The sequence below is a fragment of the Spinacia oleracea genome, chromosome 1, assembly GCF_020520425.1.
Source record: "Spinacia oleracea cultivar Varoflay chromosome 1, BTI_SOV_V1, whole genome shotgun sequence".
Lineage (NCBI taxonomy): Eukaryota > Viridiplantae > Streptophyta > Magnoliopsida > Caryophyllales > Amaranthaceae > Spinacia > Spinacia oleracea.
Window position 1 is genome coordinate 25,227,237 of NC_079487.1, and position 16,041 is coordinate 25,243,277.

General features: G+C 36.2%; 2 protein-coding genes across 2 annotated transcripts; both read right to left on the reverse strand.

The window, feature by feature from the left end:
* Window positions 1–2,112: 2,112 nt before the first annotated feature.
* On the reverse strand, window positions 2,113–15,395 carry LOC130465773 (uncharacterized). Its single transcript, XM_056834626.1, has 9 exons — window positions 15,063–15,395; window positions 14,677–14,793; window positions 11,747–11,792; window positions 4,076–4,403; window positions 3,754–3,972; window positions 3,359–3,601; window positions 2,797–3,240; window positions 2,344–2,607; window positions 2,113–2,261 (listed from the first exon to the last, which is right to left on the reverse strand). Exons 4-9 carry the CDS (start codon window positions 4,391–4,393, stop codon window positions 2,145–2,147), a joined length of 1,605 nt encoding a protein of 534 aa, XP_056690604.1. The 5' UTR covers window positions 4,394–4,403; window positions 11,747–11,792; window positions 14,677–14,793; window positions 15,063–15,395; the 3' UTR covers window positions 2,113–2,144.
* On the reverse strand, window positions 8,768–10,882 carry LOC130463349 (uncharacterized). The gene has a single exon (XM_056832449.1). The coding sequence runs from the start codon at window positions 10,880–10,882 to the stop codon at window positions 8,768–8,770; it is 2,115 nt and encodes a 704-aa protein (XP_056688427.1).
* Window positions 15,396–16,041: the final 646 nt, after the last annotated feature.

Here is a 16,041-nt window from a genome sequence, read left to right on the forward strand (position 1 = left end):
GTACGAATAAGCATCGGACGAGGCCTGCCGGACGAGGCCCAGCACGAAGCCAGGCCATCGCTTAGCAAGCCAAGCGCGCCGCACAAACAGCCACGCCAGGCCCAGCGCAAGGCCAGGCCCAGCAGGCTGCGCGCGGCGCGCAGCGCGCACAGTGCGCACAGCACGCGCAGCGCCCGCGGGCGCTGAGTGGGCTGCTGCTCGCGCGCACGCATGGGGCCCATCGTGGCTGCCGTGCGTGTGTGTGCAAGTGTTTGTGTTCATGCACGTTTCCTAAAACATGCAGAGTTCGGTTAATGATTAAATTCCTAATTCTATTTGATAAATTAATTAAATTAGAGTTCTTGTAGGATTCTAGGTTTAATTAATTTGTATCTGAATAGGATTTCGATTCCCTTTCCATACCGCTATAAATATGAGGCTAGGGCTCACAATTTATAACACAAGTTTCAAAGTATTCAAAGTGAGTTTTTGAGAGAAAAATTCAGTCACACATTTGCCTATAAAGTGCCGAAAATAATAGTACCTTAAGGGCGATTCTAGTTGGTCAATCAGTTTTTGGGGCAATTTTGTTGCCACTTTGATCGAGTATATAATTGAAGCGATCATTGACGGTGGAACAAGGAGGTGTGTTAATTACTCACTTTAATTCAAAAATTCTTTAAATTTGGTTATTATCTGTAACTTTGCACCTTCTATGTGATCAATTTCAATTTGTAACTTGATTCCCGGTTGTTAATTAGGTTTTGCAATTTCACTCTGTTTGAGCGTTGATAACAAATACTCCTTATGATATATGAATCATGTCTCAAGCAAGATACTACTGATGTTGCTTGAAGGTAATTTTGCTAATTCCATTTACGACACTTTTGATTATTACTAAAGCTCCTTATAAAAGGAACACATCAAGAAAAGGATTTTAAATCATGGAATTAGCAAAATAGATACTCGAATGATGAATGACTGATGTAACAATAATGTAAACGCATATAATAAACCATTAATAATCAGTAACAATTTTTGCAAAGGCCACATTCTAATACCATACTAATAACGTAATAGTAGAATATTAGGATTATACTAACATTTGTAGTTTAAGACTAGTCTAACTCTTATCTTAACAGTAGCCAACATCCATCTGATTGTCTCTTGCCAGCTCCATATTTTCATTCAGTTTATTGTTTGCTCTTGTATTAGCTACTCTGGGTTAACATGGGTATGCCAATCGGTTTTGAATTGTGTTATAAAACCATGAAACTATAAGATTGTCAGGACATTGTTTCCGGTATGTGTATAAAAGCTTGAGTTGTATTGATTGAGCAATGCTCATATTTATAGTACAAGAGTTGACGCAAGACAATCCTAAAACAATTAGGTATTGAACTCTAATGAATCCTATATAATAATACTACTGCCTACGTAACTTTAATCTAGGCTAACTAAACCACTAAGACTTAGGAATAGTAATATTAGTTAACCTCTAACTCTAAAACTTGTTCAGTTGCATTGGAATTATAATTATACCATAATTCTGCAACAGTATCTCTTAGGTAAGTGAATTTATGCTTGAGATAAAGTCCCAAATTCAGGAAAAAAAATCTGGTGTTTGACTATATGTGTGACAGTACCTATTTCAGGAAAGATAGGATGCAAACCCCTTATCTGAACTATCCCACCAATACAAACTCTCAATTACTTTGCCATATAGTAAACAAAGAAATTGGAATTCTAATTTAGAGTTGACCTTGAATGAGCCAACAAAACATATACATATACAAGTATACTACACCACCAAGGTCATTAACTTCTCTTTCCAGGTTGGTAGAAAAATAAATTTAGACACCTGATACATGTATATATTCTGCCAATACTTCACAGAATTCTCACATTCATAACCCCAGATAATTCTTCAATCTTACAGGATGGTGTGATTTATTTGATTAGCACCCATCTCTTAATGGAAGCAAACATATGAAATTATATGCAAAAACTGCTCATGCTCCATAAAATAATTTGGGGTTGCCTAAGAAACTAGAAACAGTGGCAATTATCTTTTTGTTTGCTATACTGATACATGATTTTCAATTTTTTTTTTTTTTTTTGCAGAATGGATAATGATGGTAGAGTTTAAATAAATAAATCATACTCTATACCTGTACCTTCAACTTCATAGACGAATCAGGCTCCACAACGATATCACTACTAACAGCAACATTAATCGCTAACGGTTGGTCGCTACTCATCTTGCGTCGCGGAACAAACTCCTAATAAGAGGTCAAATTGTCATCATTTATGCTTCGAGATTAATATTAAAATTACATGAAATTAGAATATTAAACAAATTACCTTGTCCCCTATAATCAATTTTCTAGGCCATTGGACGAAACTTTTTACGGCTCCCCCAACATCCTTCATCTCTAAGTTGGGTACAGGTAGAGGTGCAGTTTCATAGCCAGGAACACATGAGTTCACACTAACTTTCAAATAACCAGGCTTCATTGCAGAATGGTGTACTACATCTTCAGCATTGAACGGATATGCTACACCCCTAGCCACGACTACTAATTGTTGGGAATCATCAAGTTGGCACAGACGACATGCTAAAGGACTCTAAAACATTATTCGACACCCAGCATTAGTAAAGTACTAAAGTACAGTAAAATACTATAGTGAATTTACGAATAATTTAATATACATATAATATATACTTTGTCCTTGACTAATGTCACTTTAACCAATTAGAAAAATATCATTTACAGCAATGACAACAGAAAAGGAGAAGTGCAACTTAGATCATACCTTCAACTCCGCAAATGGGTCAGAATTAGGCTCTAGCTCCACAGAAGGTGAGTTGCTACGACTCCGCGTAGTGGTTGTAGTGGTTGTGGTCTTTCCAATCTCCATCCCAACCGGCAATTTTAGACCTAATTTTGTCACCAAGTTAATGAATTTTTCCTCAACTACGGCCTCCATTTTCTTTTCCATCATAGCTATAGTTTCCTTTCGCACTTGCTCTATTCTAGCCTCAAAATCGCCTTCAATCTTTTTTAGTTCGGCTTGTGAGAAATGATCATATTCTCCATTATTTCGAACCGGTTTCCCCCAATATGCTTGATGGCTGATTGTTCCTCCAACTGCAACCACACGTCCACGACGGTCTTTCTTTCCAAGGGAACGGGATAAGACATCATCTTGCCTATGTGGAGTCCAAATTCCTTGCTCGACTTCCTGAACCTCCTTGTCCTATTGACAAACACATGCATTTATTAAAGAATTACAAAAACACATTTTTTAGCAAGAAATAAATATATTAATCGACGAACAAAAGTGTATGTACAAAGGAAAAACTACCGCAACTTACTATTTTTTCACCAACCAGGCGTGCTTCATCTTTAGGGAAAACATATTCTCCTTTTTCGTTTTTCTTTTGCCGGCCAAAAATCCAATTTAGATGTCGTTTTCTCATGGTTGAATCTGTACTTCCGACTGAAGGGTATCTTCCTTCAACCTCCCATTCAGTTTCCTTCTGTGAATAGCTTTTTTGCCCCATAAAATGAGGATGCAGATTGTGCGACTGACTCTTCCGTGCCTTCTCGCTTATTTCCTATTAGAAAAGAAGAAATTAGTATGGCAGATTGTATATAAGTGTAGATGATTGAACATGATGAAGATTAGTGGGCAAGGTTGTTGGTGCATCTAATTACCGAATGCATAACAGTGTAATCATAATATATCATGCATTGAATTGTGTTTTACCTTAAATGTATCGGTGGTCTTAGCTGCAACAAATTGCTGCCATATTTCTTCAGTGATGGCTTCATATACAAGGTAAGGTGGTTTGGCATTAGGCGAGATTTTTCTTGTCTTTGTGATATGTCCACTTACCAACTTAGCTTTCCAATCCCTAAACCGGTCACTCAAGTGTGCCATTACATACTTTTTCTTCAGTGGATTGTTGTCAATATGATACATAGTCTACATGGTAAAACAATAATAATTAGACAATCATTAGTAGAAAACTTTCCACTAGTCATGTAATTGGATGATGCATATAATGTAACAGTTGATCTATTCTTACCTTAATGTAATCCCAAAGGGTGTCTTGAAGACCTTGAGGTACCTCTTCCCATTTGTTTGTCAAAATACTGACCTTAGTATGCACTGTCTTCCCAATTTGTTGCCTATAGTCCTTCAACCAATGACCAGTTGGTCGATTAAATGAATCCCATTCTAGGAATTTTGGCACATTAGGGGACTTTAACCCTTTTACTTCACCTCGATACCTTTTAGTGCCTTTTTGAGAAATATCATGCTCCGTCTCAGTTGGATGCTCATAACACAAGGGATCATTGTCCCTAGACATCCCATCATTATACAAGTCTTCTATATCCTCCATGCATAAAGACCTGCATTATTAAAAGAAAAAATAAATCATTAGAACAATACCCGACTTTTTAGGAGTTATCCTCCATGCATAAAGTTTCGTGATTCTAGCTATTCAACTTGCTAATTTGAGGGTTTTTAAATATTGTGTGCAAGTTTCGTGAACTATGCTGATTATATGTGTTCATTGGTTGTTAATTGATGTAATTAGTTTCCTTTGTTCGCATCCTTCTAATTTTCAATAATTTTAATTCAACTATGCTGATTTTGTTGCTGATGTTATACTTGATAGAATGCCAGCAATATCCAGCTTCAGAAAAACGCTTAATTGTTCTAATTCTTTGTTAATTTGATGGGATTTTTCTGGGTTTTTTCAGGGAGGAAGGAAATAAAATTATGCCGCGATATAAGGATGAACCTCTTGATGTTCGTGTATATACCGTCTGTGGTGAATCAAAGTTCGTATTTTTTTTGTTTAAATTACTTTCTTCTGGGTAGATTTTTTATTTAATTTTGCAGTTTTAGTTTAAATTTGAAGAAATTTCCCTCAACGTTTGCCTGATTTATTAATTATAGGAAATATCCAATTCCTTTTAGTAATTGGAATTGGTGGTTTTATTTCAGTTTTAGGGTTTTAATTCCAATTAGTAATTATCTCTTATTTTTAATTTTCTGGGTTTTATTTCAGTTTTAGGGTTTTATTTCCAATTCCAATTTTTTTTATTCAGTTTTAGGGTTGATTTCTTTAGTTTCATCCCTTTCAGCTATTATACTTTTGTCCATGTAATTCATAACCATCACCGCTGCACGGCTAGAAACACAAACAAATAGTCTGATTAAATCAATAATCAGACACTATGCACAATTGTGTACTTTCTTCAGCTAATGCATTGTTACATTTAGTTATGATTTTACATTGTTTAGTTAACCTTAGTGCCTGTCAATGTTCCATGGCTTCTTGCTCTTCATTACGTTGCCCTTTGGCTTGCCCTTGACTACTTTCTGCTTGATCTTTTGATTATCCAGGGATGAACAACAATTTGGTCCAAAATGGAGCTCCACAAGGTGGTGCAGGAATGAGTATGGTTGGGTTGGGAGGAGGTGGGGCACTTGGTGTTCCTGATGTATCTCCTACAGCTTTGTCATCTGATGGTCGTGGAAGGAGCAATGGGGATTGATCTTATGTTTCACCAGTTCCATATAAGTTTGAAGGTGGTCTTAGAGGGAGAAAAGGAATTCATGTTGTTGACAAAGTTGTTGAAAGGAGGCCGAGGAGAATGATAAAAAATAGAGAATCTGCTGCAAGGTTCTGAGCACAAAAACAGGTTTTACATATTGTCCTTTTCTTCTTTGCTTTACTATCATTTTAAAGACTGCTATGTTTTGCTTGCTTGGTTATATTTTTATTTATTTATGGTGTATCTTTAAGCTTTAAATGCAAGATATTCATGTTAAGGCTGATTGGTTAAACATTGGATGGAGTAGTTTGCAAGCATATTGCAGTTATCATAGTCCAACTTTGTATTATTATTCTCATATTAAGAGAAATTAATAGAATTTTAATTGAAATACTAATAGATTAAATTGTGTCTGTTTATGAAGATGTTATAGTTTGACATGAATCCTACGATCACTGTTTTTGGTATGTCAGTCTTTCCCTTCCCCGCTTCTTTTAACTTTTGAATGATTCTTTGATCATGTTTATGAATTTTGTGTTGGGAATTTGAATATAGTCTGTCTGGATGATTTGGTTAATTATATTTAGTGTTTGGAAAATTGTTGAAGGTTGTGTGTCTGGAGTATTTTTGTTGTAGAATTCGAGTAGGATCACTTATTCACGTTTGTATATTGTTTTGAAATTATACGAATCTGTCTGATTTTGTTTCTTTATTTTGTTTAATGTCGATGATCTCAACGAGATTTTAGATTTCTTAGTCATTGATTTGTTTTTAGTATGACTTTTGAAAAATAGTTAAGTGTTGCAATTAGATGGGCTGCTGTGGAATTTAAAATGAGTCAATGATAAACAGAAGGAAAGATAAACAGAGGGAAAGATCTGCTTGAAGTATAACTTAGTACATATATCTTTCCAGTAAGTCGGAAATGTAAACGGGCTTGCAGAGATGAAACACTCCCTTCCTACAATGAAAAATTCGAAATATATCCAAAAGGTTGTACAATTGTTGACTATCTCCTTTTCTACTCATACAATGATACAGAGCCAAAACATCTATCATAGATGTTGATACATATGAAGTAAAAGGACTCAATTTCTGATGCTTATTCAACAACTTAGTCAATTCATGAAGTACCTCCACAAATCCAGTCAAATCAGTAAAGTGAACTGATTCACTTAAAATTTTGAACATATAATGCGTGCAGTCTTAAATAAAATCAAAAGATTAAAATGTGTCTGTTTATGCAGATGTTATAGTTGGTTGCTTACCTTGATATCCATCCTCAAATTTAATTATTGTACACCATTTTATATGCTTAATTTCTTTACTTTGACATTATAGTTTAGATTTCACTTCTCTAAAGGCACAATTAATTGAGTACAGGCTGGTAGCTTCTGCATCTGCCTTGCTGTTTTCAGATTGCATTCAGCTTTTCTTTTGGTCTTTTATGGACTAGGCTGCTGTTTGTTTGTTCTGGTGTATGCAGGGGGTTTGGACACCTCTGCTTCTGGTTGTAATTGTAGCTGTTACTTTCTCTACAGGCTGCTGCTATGGATCCTGTTACTTATGCAGGATGGTTCTATTGCTCTTGCAGTGTGGTTTGCAGGCACCTTCTCCGTGTTTCTGGTGTGCAGGCTAGCTCTGCGTGCTTCCTGTTTGTTGTGCCTTTGCTTTGAGTTTCCGTTAGGCTGGTTTGGTTATGCCGCTTGCCTCTGTGCAGGTTGGATGCTAATTTGCTGCTTTGTATTTTGTTTTGTTGAGGGTGCGGTTGTGCTCCCTTAACTGGTGTTTGTTGCTTCTATGGTTGGATTTTGATTATTTTCTACGTTTTGGTAATAAAGTTCGCTGTTTTACCCAAAAATACAAGGATGATGTATAATTTTTCTTTAGATGAACTTTGTGAACAATATTTGTGGCATATTATTTTTGGTGATTAGTTGCAATTACACAATTTAAAGTTCTTATATTATCTCGCACGCATCGCGTGCATATAAGACTAGTACTAAAAAATCAAAGACCATACATAATAGTAAACATGTAATTCAAAATCATTTGGATTTTTCAACCCATAAGCCTTCACAATGATCAGAACGCATATAATTTGCATCAAATGCATCTTCCCCGTTTGACTTAGGTAAGCCATTTGATAACGGCGGGTCCTCATCAAATTGATCATACTCTTCTTCGTCCTCCACATCACCAATACCAAGAATTCTTCTCTTTCCTTGAACAACAATAGACTTTTTTTTATCTTTGGGGTCAACAATGTAAAATACTTGCTTAACTTGTGATGCCATGATGAAAGGCTCATTTTGATGACCCAAACGCTTAAAATCAACTTGTGTATATCCATCCTCAACTCTTCGCACACCACGCCCATTGTCAACCCACTTGCATCGAAATAGAGGGATTCTAAATTTGGTGTAGTCAAGCTCCCAAATATCTTCAATCACCCCGTAGTATGGCATAGTTACTTCTAGAGGGCTAGTATCTTTAGCATTAGCGTACTCTATTGATGATGCAACCACACTTACACCACTATTTTGATTAACAGACTTGGCATCTTGGCGCTCCGTATAGAATGTATACCCATTGATATCATAACCTTCATATGAGTCAACTAGAAGCTCAGGAACATATGCAAGCCACTTAATCATTTCACAAACTACTTTTGGAGTTTTAGTGCGTTGAGACATAACCTTGACTTGGAACCATGCTATAAAAGTGTCATTGTGCTCCTTAGCTAACCACTGATCATCTTTCAAAGGATTCTTCTCCTTCAAATAAGCCATGTGATCATCTATATAGGGTTGAACCTTAGAAAGATGTTGTAGTACGTACAAATGAGCCTTAGCCTTCATCTTACGATCCACCACGATCCTTTTATGGCCAATTATACCATGACCTTCTAGCCTCTCTTCGTGGCGAGACTTCGAAAGTCCAACCGGTTCTAGCCCTGCTAGGTATTGAGCAACAAACCCCATAATCTCTTCAGCAATTGTGCCTTCAATAATACTACCTTCGGGATAGTATCGATTCCGGACTTTATCTTGTAAAGTGCCCAAATGTCTCTCAAACGGATACATGTTCCTCGCCCACACTGGACCACAAATCTTGATTTCTCGAACGAGATGCACGACCACATGTACCATGATATCAAAGAATGAAGGTGGAAAATACATTTCAAACTGACACAATGTGACGATAACTTATGATTGCAGATCATCCAAAGTCGAAGGATCAATCTCCTTACTACATATAGCATTGAAAAAGAAACAAAGCCTCGTAATGGCATTCCTCACGTGCTTTGGCAATATCCCTCGGATCGCAATTGGAAGAAATTGTTGCATCATAACGTGGCAATCATGAGACTTCATACCCACCATTTTCAATTCGTTCTTGGACACGAGTCTTTTTATGTTGGACGAGTATCCAGATGGAACCTTTATGCCACGCAAACACTCAAAAAAACTTATTTTCTCATTCTTAGACATAGTGTAGCATGCTGGAGGAAGATATTTTCCTTTTTCCTTATCTTCAGGCGCCAGCTCTGGACGGATCTTCAATTTTTGCATGTCTTTCCTAACATTTTCACCATCATTTGTCTTTCCCGTTATATTAAGCAATGTCCCAATAATACTTTCAAAAACATTTTTTTCAACGTGCATAAAATCGAGACAGTGCCTGACCTCTAAATGCCTCCAATACGGGAGATCCCAAAACGGGGACTTCTTCTTATAAAGGGCTCCTTTTACAGCCTTGTAAGGCTTTCCATAGACTGTGTTGATATCTTTGACCCGCTCGTACACCTCGCTTCCAGTAAGAGGAGGACGGGCAACTCGAACCTCTGTTTTCCCATTGAACGGTTTTTTCTTCTTTCGATAAGGGTGATCAAGAGGTAACAACCTACGAGTATGCCAGTATATGTTCTTCTTACAATGTTCTAAGTACTCTCCCACCATATCATCTTCACAAATCGGACATGCTTTTGCTCCCTTGTTAATATAACCCGATAAGTTTCCGTATGCCGGAAAGTCATTCACAGTACAAAATATCATAGCACGCAAAGTAAAGTTTGTTTCAGTGTAAGAGTCAAACACGGGAACACCTTCATTCCATAGCACTTTCAAATCATCAATAAGTGGTGCTAAGTAAACATCAATATCATTTCCCGGCTGTTTTGGCCCTGATATCAAAAGGGACAACATGATGTATTTTCGCTTCATACAAAGCCAAGGAGGGAGGTTATATATGGATAAAAGAACCGGCCAAGTGCTGTGTTGAGTACTAAGTGTGCCAAAAGGGTTCATTCCATCCGTGCAAAGACCGAGCCTTAAATTTCTCATTTCCTTACCGAAATCATCGAACTTCTCATCAAAATTCTTCCATTGTGGAGAATCGGCGGGATGTCTAAGATATTCATCTTTCTTTCTCCCTTCTTCGTGCCACCTTAAATTCTTTGCTTCCTTCTTATTCGCAAACAAACGTTTAAATCTTGGTATTATCGGAAGATACCACAACACCTTTGCCGGAGGTCCTTTCTCATCTGGTGTACCATCCACTTTCTTCCGCTTGTAGCGCGATAACCCACATCTTGGACACTTGTGGAGATCTTGATACTCTTTCCGATACAATATACAATCATTCGGACATGCATGTATCTTTTGGTACTCAATACCCATAGGACAAAGCATCTTTTTTGCTCGATAGTTAGATATCGGAATTTCATTCCCTTCCGGAAACATATCTTTCAAATCTTCCAATAGAGAAGTGAAACTCTGATCACACCAGTTGTATTTTGCTTTCTTATTATACAGCTTCAACATAGCAGATAAGATGCTGTACTTAGAGCAACCAGGATACAAAGGCTTACTCGCGGCACTCGATAAAGTCTCATACATACTAGGTTGATCATTGAGATAGTCTTCTACATCCTGCATCATCTCATTTATCTCATCATCCTCAACGTAGTCCAGCTCATCATTATCCATATCATCGCTACCATTATCGTCATCATGGATATCATTATCACCTCCGAAGTTGCTTCCTGAGTGCCCATAGTTAATATTGCACTCCCCATGGTTAACACTCTCACCATGCCATATCCACCTTGTATAGTTCAACCTAAAGCCACGACGAACTAAATGTTCCCTAATCTGATCAACATTACGAAACCTCCTAGAACAATCACAATTAGAACAAGGGCAAAGTATTGACTCGTCACCATTCTTCAACTGATACGCAACTGCACATGCGATGAACTCCTCAACCCCTAGAATGTATTGATTCGTAGTTCTTGAACCGTACATCCAATTGCGATCCATTTCTAACAACTAGAGGCAAACACAACAACCATATTAAACAGGCCCGACTATTAAGAGGCCTATCCGGAGAGGCCTATCCGGACCTACATCACAGGGCCCAATTATTTGGGCCCTAAAAAAATTTGTTGCAGTTTAATACAAAGGAAACGATTCTATTTCCTGAGTAATTACTCGTCCCTTGTGAAAAGACTACCCCATTACCAAAAATTTCAAGTTCTCAGTTTCTCACCGATTAATTGCTTAGTTATCTCTTCCATAAAAATCCTCTAGTCCATCAATTATGTTCATAATTTGACTAAAACTTGCATTTGCTAAACTAGCTTCACAAATACAAACTCAAAACTGATTCTAATCATGTAGGACTATTTATAGTTTCATAGTTGATGCAACAAGGAATAAAAGGGAATTTGTTCAAACAAGTTACATATATAGACAAAGACAATTAGACAACTACTAGTATTAGTTTGAAATTTTTGACATCTTATAGTAGGTGGTCCAAAAAACCTCCTTGTGCACTCGTACTTAATCAAATTCAACATAGGAGCTAAATAAGCCTTACTTTGCAACAAAACACAGGGGGGGGGGGAATTTGAAATAATTGAAAATGGACATAAAATGAAGAATTTGAATTAATTGACCAATGGAACACCAATTTATAGTGTTGAAAGTGATTAAATATAGAAATTAACCATTTTTCAATTTCGACAAGCCAATCATTGAAATATATTCAAGTTCACTAACAACAAGAAATCAAAACTATAGGTCTGAAACTCGATGATAATCCAAAAAAATTACATACAAATATATACCCATGCAAAAAAAAATGGCATTAAAGAAAGAGATCAAAGAAAATAAAAATGTTACCTTAATCAACAAAGAATATCTATCTGCTACTACTAGTCACCAACACCTAAAACAAGAAGAAGAAAAAAACAACAAAAAGAACCCATTAATTAATATTCAAAATTTGAAAAAATAAACAAAAACGACATGAAATTAAAATCTTTAAAGGGTGCCCATACACGGGACGAAGTTAATTTTTTGTTGAAACATTAATTAAATGGTTTGGGCAAGTGGTTAAGATAAGGACAAATTATTTTTACCACCTTTTTTTCACCAAGTTAATTTGTAGTTAAGTTCAAAATTTGGTTCGAAAATGTGGAATTTTACCCTAAATATGACATAGAATGACCCAATTAGCCTTAAATATGGAATAATTGATTAGAACGAGTCTTAGAAAGTTATAACTATGCATATGAGACATGTAATAAGTTTGAAAACAATCCTTAGGTTGTTTAGTTCAAATTTGGGTTCGAAAACGCCATTTTAGCCTAAATATGACCAAGAATGATCCAATTGGCCTTAAATGGGGAATAATAGATTAGTACGAGTCTTAGAAAGTTATAACTATGCATATTAAACGTGTAATAAGTTTGAAAACATTTCTTAGGTTCTTTATTTCAAAGTTGGGTTCGAAATTTGCCTAAATATGACCTAGAACGACCCTATTACCCTTAAATGTAGAATAATAGATTGGAAAGAGTCTTAGAAAGTTATAACTATGCATGTTAAACGTGTAATAAGTTTGAAAACATTCCTAAGGTTCTTTAGTTCAAAGTTAGGTTCGAAAATGTCATTTTTGCCTAAATATGTACTAGAACGACTCAATTAGCCTTAAATGTGGAATAATAGATTGGAAAGAGTCCTATAAAGTTATAAATATGCATATTAAACGTATAATAAGTTTGAAAACATTCCTTAGGTTGTTTAGTTAAAAGTTGGGTTCGAAAATGTCAATTTTGCCTAAATATGACCTAGAACGACCCTATTAGCCTTAAATGTGGAATAATAGATTGGAAAGAGCCTTAGAAAGTTATAACTATGCATATTAAACGTGTAATAAGTTTGAAAACATTCCTTAGGTTCTTTATTTCAAAGTTGGGTCGAAAACGCCATTTTAGCCTAAATATGTACTAGAACGACCCAATTAGCCTTAAATGTGGAATAATAGATTATTACGAGTCTTAGAAAGTTATAATTATGCATATTAAAAGTGTAATAAGTTTGAAAACATTCCTTAGGTTCTTTAGTACAAAGTTGGGTCGAAAACGCCATTTTAGCCTTAGAGGGGGAATTCTTAGAGAATGTGCTGAGAATTACAACCAAGATGCTCAACTGTTTAATTCTAAGCTATCTGATGAACTTGATTCTTTTCACTCAAAAGCTTCCAAACCCAAAAATTGTTTATACTGACATCTACACCCCTTTGTTTGATATGTACTGTATCATTTATGTTCCTTCAATAAGAGAATGAAATTAGTAGTTTCTGTAAGTCTGTAACTACGTACCATGAATGCAAGAGTTGAATATTAATCTATTGTTGATCAGAACTGTGCAGATCAGTGCACGGAACTGATCAGTTCTGATCAAAACTGTGCACTGATCTGCACAGAACTGATCTGAGCTGTGCAGATCAGTGCACAGTTCTGATCAGAACTGATCAGTTCTGTGCACTGATTTGCAATGTTCTGATCTGAGCTGTGCAGATCAGTGCACAGAATTGATCAGTTCTGATCAGAACTGTGCACTGATCTGCACAGAACTGATCTGAGCTGTGCAAATCAGTGCACAGTTCTGATCGAAGCGCAGAGTTTTAAAGGAGAAAGATAGTTTTGGGGTAAGGGATGGAAAAGGACTCTGTAATGGAAAATTAAAGGAGAAATTTTTGGATTTTCAGTGCTGGAGGAGAAAGTTTTAGGAGGAGAAAGATTGGATTTTTCAGAAAATTAAAGGATTCATGTTTCTATTGCTGAAAATTCAGACACTTCTATAATATCTTTTGCAGAAAATTAAAGGATTCATGTTTTTATTGCTGAAAATTCATCTTCGCATATGTGTTTTGCCACAATCACAAACTCCAACACCCCAATATATGCAAACCGCCTTTTCTTGGATTCACATGCATCTTCTTTTGCAGAAACATGTGAAATACCCACTCTTAACAATTGCCAATTCAAGATTATACTTTCACCTTAGACTTAGCTAATTGCCAAGAGTTTAAGTAGTTTGACAATTTACCATTTTTATATTCAGGAATACAAACAGACTGGATAATATCATAACACATTTGTTTCGTACTTTTTACACGACTTATTTTCACTAAACTTGACTTATTTTGGATACTCTGACCTATCTTATTTTGGATACTCCGGCCTAGCGACCAACCATTAACTAACTGATAATTATATTGACACTCCAAACTCTACAATAAAGTCTAAATAATACAAAATATAGCTAAAGTTTTTTTTTTGACAAAAAATATAACTATAGTTGAGTGCCACAATTCTCTTTAACCTATAACAACATGCTCAGCTCCTTTGATAATCCAACTAACAAATATATGTTGTTGCTTTCACACAACTATTCTAACTTTCTAAGGCTAAGCTTGATTTAATACAAGCAATCATTCATACTCTTCACCATGAACTACAAGAAGGATATTAAACTACATTTATCAACTACCCTACTACTCCAACAGACCATACCAGCGACAACCAAACAGAACCAACACACCATCAGAAAGAATCCAGCAACCAGAAACCACCAACAACCAAACACTCAAAACGGAGTATAACAAATAATTCCAAATTAAATCGCAATAATTTCTAGTTAGGAATTGAGAGACATGAAGTTACTTAGAGCATTCAAGGTACATCAAATCACCAAGTCCTTTGAGAACAGAATAATGTTCCAATTTCAATGGACAAAAGGGGGAAACTGTTATGCGTGCTAACCTCTAGAATCTCCTTCGCTATGTCTGACTTGTTCACTTTGTCCAGGACAGGAACTTCTCAGCTAAAACTTCAACTTCTGAACCAACTTCAAAGGATAGCAGGAGCGCCCTTCTTTATCTGCGATATGAGTTTCAACAAATTATTAGTTTCCATCCTCTTTAAGCAATCAATCTAAAACAATTAAACCAAATTAAAATTCTAATTATTTTATACAAGTATAATCAGTTATGGTAAAGAAAAGCAGTAGTCATTTGCAATGAATACCTTACAACACCACCAACGCCATTGAAACAGACATTTGGTGGGCAAGAAACGCGAAAACCCCCCCTCAACTCCGACTAATTACATCATAAATAATAGGAAATTAAACCGGTAGTGCAACTAACCTTTCAATTCCGATGAATCTTCGAATGAATCTTCCAATTCCAATGAACTCGAGTGCAGAACCGATCGATGAAAGTAACAGCTTACTAGCAGCAACAATGGTGGGTGGTATATTTTGGTTGTTTTTTCTAATTTACTTTTTATGATTGAATTTTCTTGCGCATATGTATGATGTTCCATAGTGAATCACGTCGCCCTGTGACCGGAGAAGTGCGCCGTAGAGACCGGAGAAGTGCGCCGTGGAGACCGGAGAAGTGGAGAGAAGTGGGAGTTAGTAATGGAGGTTGCTCGTGGTTCTGTATTTTTGGGGAAGGAGGGGTAGAGGTCAGTCGTGGGTTAAGGTATACTGGTATAGTAATTAGTAATTACAGCTTGGAATGGGCCATCAAATGAATTGAACTTTCGCGTGGCCGATTCAATTGGGCCTGCGCAGCAACAATGCATCCAAGAATTTTATTGCACCGTTTATAAATAGGCCCGAAGCGTTTTCTTTTTGGCGGAAATATTAAATATTTTGGCGGATTTATTTCATGCTTAAATGCTTCGAACTCTATTAAGTCCGATGCAATATACTTGACAGAATCTCAAAATCTATCAAATGCTTCAATCCCAAAAATAGTACCGAAGCAAATGTAACTTAATGCTTCGAGCATGTTTAGGTTCAATGCATTTAAGGTGAAGCAACATGCATTTTTTGTACTAGTGTTGCTTTGATTTTCAAGTTATTATTCATGATAAATGTTTAGACTTTGCATGCTTCAATGTATGTTTTAATTATTGTTTATAATTAAATATCTTGCAATGCAATAAATCCTTTTAGAAAGGTAACAGTAAATTTCCTCGATTGGTAGTGAATCCAAGAACGATTCACGGAAATGAGAGAAAGTGAGCAATTTAAAATGTACGTTTCTTATAGCGACTTTTATGGTTGTTTTCGAATATCAAAATCGAATGGCAAACCAATTGGTGCTTGTGAATTCA

What these genes read in the sequence shown, in the direction of transcription:
- LOC130465773 (XM_056834626.1), bottom strand. Translation starts at nt 4,393, where the DNA reads ATGGAGGATATAGAAGACTTGTATAATGATGGGATGTCTAGGGACAAT. An exon ending in GCCTGGTTGGTGAAAAAATA is followed by an intron (nt 3,241 to 3,358) that starts GTAAGTTGCGGT and finishes GTTTGTCAATAG; the next exon opens with GACAAGGAGGTTCAGGAAGT. An exon ending in ACCCATTTGCGGAGTTGAAG is followed by an intron (nt 2,608 to 2,796) that starts GTATGATCTAAG and finishes ATAATGTTTTAG; the next exon opens with AGTCCTTTAGCATGTCGTCT.
- LOC130463349 (XM_056832449.1), bottom strand. Translation starts at nt 10,882, where the DNA reads ATGGATCGCAATTGGATGTACGGTTCAAGAACTACGAATCAATACATT.